At 36.4% G+C, this 1,328-nt stretch overlaps 1 protein-coding gene across 1 annotated transcript; it reads left to right on the top strand.

The window, feature by feature from the left end:
• Positions 1 to 315: 315 nt before the first annotated feature.
• Positions 316 to 1,241, top strand: LOC111665921 (ubiquitin C-terminal hydrolase 7-like; the record flags this gene model as incomplete). Its single annotated transcript, XM_023421053.1, has 3 exons — positions 316 to 446; positions 1,021 to 1,075; positions 1,161 to 1,241. Coding segments are annotated over 3 exons (267 nt in total), but the record flags the coding sequence as incomplete, so codon positions are not given.
• Positions 1,242 to 1,328: the final 87 nt, after the last annotated feature.

Genomic DNA, 1,328 nt, shown 5'->3' with positions numbered 1-1,328 from the left:
GTAGTCTACTCTGCATGCTGCATGTTTTTCCCAATAAGTATGAGTATGTATTGTGTTTAGTAATGTTTTTTTTTACAGATGCTGCTGATTCTTGTAGCACTGTTACCACTATCATTTGGCATCTCTGAGGCTCTTTAATTCACCATACTCCTGTTAATCCTGTTTAATAGCATTTTCCAACAGCAGCTCTGAAAATGTTGATTTAATTTGTCATAAAAATAAGAAAGTTTGAAGTTATTAATTTTCACTGTCTTATGAAGACATTTACATTTTCAATCTATGAATATCACTCACTCTTGACTCCTCTCTTTGCAGGCTGTGTACATGATGCCCACAGAGGGTGACGACTCGTCCAAGAGCGTCCCCCTGGCACTGCAGAGGGTTTTCTACGAGCTGCAACACAGCGACAAACCCGTTGGCACCAAGAAACTCACCAAGTCCTTTGGGTAAGATAGACTTCTTTGTATTGACAACTCACCTCTTATTTGTTTTAACATGACAAAAATCAAGTCTAGAATGAGAGGTTAAACCAATAATTACTGTTTTTATATCATGGACGTACTTGTCATTTTTTCGCCTGTATTTTCCTGTTGGCATTTAAATGCTCAAAACATCAAATATGGGGGTGAGAAAGTGAGATACCTGCTCAGTTTGAATAACATCAGAAAGATCTGTGCATATTGCTTGATTTGCCAGCTAACACTGAATCAGAATTTCTTGACATAGATGTCATATTAGCTATTTAGGACAAAACTGAAGGATTTTCTGTGGTGGTGTTGTCTCAATGAGCTCTTAGGGTGTTAACTGGAATTGGTATAAAAAAAGGGAAATAATGAAATATATGATACTGTACTGATGGTTGGTTTGCTGCTTTAACATCAGCTGTCATTGCTGATGCCACTATTTGTCATATTATTTTTATTTGTATTTAATATGGTTGCAGTTATATAATATATAAGGAATATAATTTTCCTGATCTGAAGTTATCATATGACAGTTTGCTGTGTTTCTTTCTCATAGGTGGGAAACACTAGATAGCTTCATGCAACATGATGTACAGGAGCTGTGCAGAGTGGTGAGTTCTCTCATAATAACTTGAATTATGTGTATGTCTGTACATGCTGAATAATTGACATACTATATGCATGTGTGTCTTCCAGCTCCTGGACAATGTGGAGAACAAAATGAAAGGCACTTGTGTTGAGGGAACCATCCCCAAGCTCTTCAGAGGAAAGATGGTGGTATGTTTTCTCCTCTTCCCCTTCATGGTTACAGTCACATTTTGTAAAATTGTTATAAAAAACAAAACAAAAACATAATCATTGAGT

This window comes from Seriola lalandi, unplaced genomic scaffold (assembly GCF_002814215.2).
Source record: "Seriola lalandi dorsalis isolate HSWRI2012SDOR001 ecotype SW California unplaced genomic scaffold, Sedor1 jcf7180002002539, whole genome shotgun sequence".
NCBI classification, from domain to species: Eukaryota; Metazoa; Chordata; class Actinopteri; order Carangiformes; family Carangidae; genus Seriola; species Seriola lalandi.
The sequence above is the reverse complement of the archived record's forward strand: the minus strand, read 5'-3'. Positions and strand labels throughout refer to the sequence as shown.